The sequence below is a fragment of the Morone saxatilis genome, unplaced genomic scaffold (genome assembly GCF_004916995.1).
Source record: "Morone saxatilis isolate NCDOM2014 unplaced genomic scaffold, NCSU_SB_2.0 Contig2, whole genome shotgun sequence".
NCBI classification, from domain to species: domain Eukaryota; kingdom Metazoa; phylum Chordata; class Actinopteri; family Moronidae; genus Morone; species Morone saxatilis.
This window is the reverse complement of record NW_023339762.1, coordinates 7,000,286-7,003,804: the sequence shown is the minus strand read 5'-3', so window position 1 is coordinate 7,003,804 and position 3,519 is coordinate 7,000,286. Positions and strand designations below refer to the sequence as shown.

At 38.6% G+C, this 3,519-nt stretch overlaps 1 protein-coding gene across 1 annotated transcript in view; it reads left to right on the top strand.

Annotated features, from left to right (window-relative positions):
- Positions 1-1,738: 1,738 nt before the first annotated feature.
- LOC118330763 overlaps positions 1,739-3,519 on the top strand; it is a gene marked incomplete in the record, with an annotated part of 8,820 nt that continues 7,039 nt past the window's right edge. Inside the window, 2 exon segments of the mRNA XM_035665437.1 lie at positions 1,739-1,941; positions 2,973-3,380. Coding sequence (XP_035521330.1) covers positions 1,776-1,941; positions 2,973-3,380 — 574 coding nt within the window.

The window sequence follows — 3,519 nt, the reverse complement described above, 5'->3', positions numbered from 1 at the left end:
ACGGAAAAAGCTGACAGTGGCTACTTTTTACACAGGATGGGTGAATATATTTGTTCATACATAGCGCATACACACATTGGGAATATGGGTAAGGTCAAATAAAAAAAAACATTTTTTAGGGGAAATTATTAATAATAATGAATAACTGTTGTTGTTGGTTGTAGTAGTAGTAGTAGTAGTAGTAGTAGTAGAAGTAGCAATAGTAATTTTTGTAGTAGCAGTAGTAATATTAAACCTATAGCATTGGACCCTGTAGGACCCCTATAAATTAGGAAGTCAAGGCAATGTCAGCAAAACTCAAGGTTTAAAGTGGTTTATAAAAGGAATGAACCCCAGTACTATCAGGGTTGAAGGTTTGATGCCACCCACTCTGAGGCATGCAAACAGATGAGACATTGTGCCATCAGCTACATGTTGTTTCTTCAATGCGTACCATGGAACACACACATTCCTCTGTGTGGGTTTGAAAGGTGAAAAGGAGAGAGGCCACAGAGCAATGTGGTGCATCAGAAAATGTCAGAACAGAAGAGCTGTTGACTAATGGTAGAAGAGTAAAAGCGAATAGAAATAGAAACAGAAAAAAAGAAAAGACACAAGCAGGGACAATCCCACATTGTCCCTGCTTGTGACTGGAAGTTCCCTTTCCGACCAGCCTGTCAGAATAAACATGCCTATGGAAGATAAATGCTGACAAAGCAGAAAAAATACAAACCACTGACAACCTTTAAAAAAAAACCTTTTTCAAACATATTGCTTTATCCATATTCGGCAGAGAAAGCACCAGTTTGAAAAGTGTGAAGCTGGGGATATTTCCTGCCTTTCTGCTTTAATATGTCCTGGAAATCCTCAATTTGTTTTTATTTTTAAATAGTTGTGTGTGAGTTGTGTGTGAGTTATTGTCAAGGTCTTTCTCCTATATGTTGTCCTGTGCTCTGTGTTATCTCATAAAGGGGCATCAAGCAGATTTGACCTCTGTTTCCTGTTTCCTCATCCCATCTCTATCACATTTGTTCCCTTTGCATCTGCTTTATTTGGTTCTCTTTCAACCACTTTCACATATATATATATTTTAGGAAAACGATGGCACATTTTGGGTTTTTTACTCAGTTCTTACTTTTTTCTTTTTTTGTTGGTCTCTGATTCCAGTCTTATTAAAGGTAAGCTGTTTGTTTCTGATGTAGGTGCACCATTTAGACTGAATACAGGAACATTTATCTATTCTATTTACAATTTTTTATTTTGTAAGTACATTTGAAGGCATGAATGTTGGCCATAAAATTGAAAAACAGTTTTTAGATGTTCCCCAATTACCTTTTATGGGGAAAGGAATATTTTCAGGACTCTCTGGCTCTAACTTCTGCACCCTTTTTTGCTTTTCATGTGACGATCCAAATTAATTCTAATAGTAGTCAGATTAAAGCGTCAAGAATACATGAGAAATGTAAAAAATTATCAAATATTGTAATGAGTTAAAAGTGGAAATATTATTATGTTTTGTTGTTGTTTTTGTACCCAGAGTAATAGTAGAAGTTTCAGTATATAGTACAGTGTATACTGTAGGTTAAAGTGATCTAACTGAAATATTTAACACAAATAATAGTGCTTTTAAAAGGACAGTAACCCTTTTATAAGCTGTAATACTTGAATTTACACAGATGTAATGGTAAGCTTCATATTTAGTCCAGAATGAATATGTTTGTTAGTAGCAGAACTCTTGATCAGCTCGCAATGTGCTGATGGGGCTGAATGCTTTTTAAAGTGTGTATTTTTACAAAATGTCAGCAGGGCCTCTGAGTCAAAGGGCTGCTGGAGTGTTTCTGCTTATTGAAGGAGAAAAATACACCTTCAACTTCACTGCTGCCAGAGATGCCTGCCTATTTCTGAACGTCACCATGGCGCCCAGATGGAGCGAGCAGTGCAGCATGGACTGGAGACGTGCAAGTAGGCTGAAAGCATGTGGTGACTGTTCTGGTGGGGTAGGATACCTGTTGCAGTGTCTGTTTCTGCTGACAGATTTTAAATGGTAAAAAATGTCCAATATTAATAAATTATGCTTATGTGGATTTTGTTGTTATTGAACCCTGTGCATCGTATCAGGCCCAACAATACCAGCCGATTTCTGATTTGAACTTTTCTGAAGAGCTGGTGTGGTCAGCTCTGGCTGTTGCAATCTTGGCGGTACTTGACTTCGCCCATTCTGCAGCCAGCCTCAAGTGGCCGTTCAAGGAACTGCACTTGTTGTTACTTCCGTGTTGGCTTCATTTGCCAGCATGGAGGTTGCACTGCAGCTTGGTTGCTGTTCTCTCCGCTCCTTGACGATTGTATTTTTTATTCAATGCGTTTTCCTCCCTAGTCAAAACCTGACACCTATTATTATCCACAATGCAACAGTTCAGTTGGAGATTTGGGTGTGTTATGCTAGTAATGACTAACTTAGCCTCCAGCTGTTAGTCATAAGGCTACGTAATAGTACTTGAGGCATTTCAAATTTTGTGCTGCTCCCTCTAAAGCTACCAAAGGTCTTATGCAACGTTTTTCACACATGCAGTAATACTCCACAAAACCTGTAAAGTAATGGTCTACACACTCATTACAAACTAAGGTGAACCTATTTTTTATCCATTATTCTTATTATCAGCACTATTTACTATCTTAACAGATATGGCTGGACAGCTGAAAAGATTGCAATTATTCCACGACATACATCTGACGAAAAATATGGAATGGGCAAAATCGGAGTGGTGACATGGTATGCAAGTGCAACAAAACTGTTTGGTGTCTTCTGCTTCAATGCCTCAGGTACAGTTTATTAATTAATTCATTAATTAATTCATTAATTGAATGTATACTGTGCATTCCCTTGTACACTCTACAATTGTAATACTCAATTCTTTATATAAAAATGTACCAAGGTGTATTCCGAGCATCCGCTAAATGAGTAAATATGAACCTGTTTTACTCTCCACTTGCAGATTTAGAAGAAACTCCAAATAGATCAACAACCAGCCCACAAAGCTCCATATTCTCTACCACTCTGACAACACTGACCCAAACCTCAACGCCTGCCACACCTCTGATCAAATCAACAACCAAGGCTCCGCCTTCAACACAGCCAACAACAACAAAAGTCCCTGAGAAGACATCTTTCATTTCAACTTCTTCTGTCCTAGTCAAGAGACCACATTCAACCAGGATTTCCTCCACCTTCACCGTTCCTAAGCCTTTCTCCACCCATCCTACTTCTCTTTCTCACCGGATCACCTCAAAGCCCACTGTCATCAGTTATGCCTTTTCTACTTCTGCTCATGTCTCTAATTTCCCTGTTTCCTCTGTGTCGGTGATGCCAATGTCGGTGAGCCCCGTAAAACCGCCTCTAGGAGGTACGCCCCTGTCTTCTTTTTAATTTGCGTATTCTATCTAATAAGCGCTTTTTATTCTTTTTTGAGCAAGTTAGTGAATGCAATCTGTTGAGTCACAGGCATATGGGGTGATTTTATGTATACTCAAAATCGATAGTTG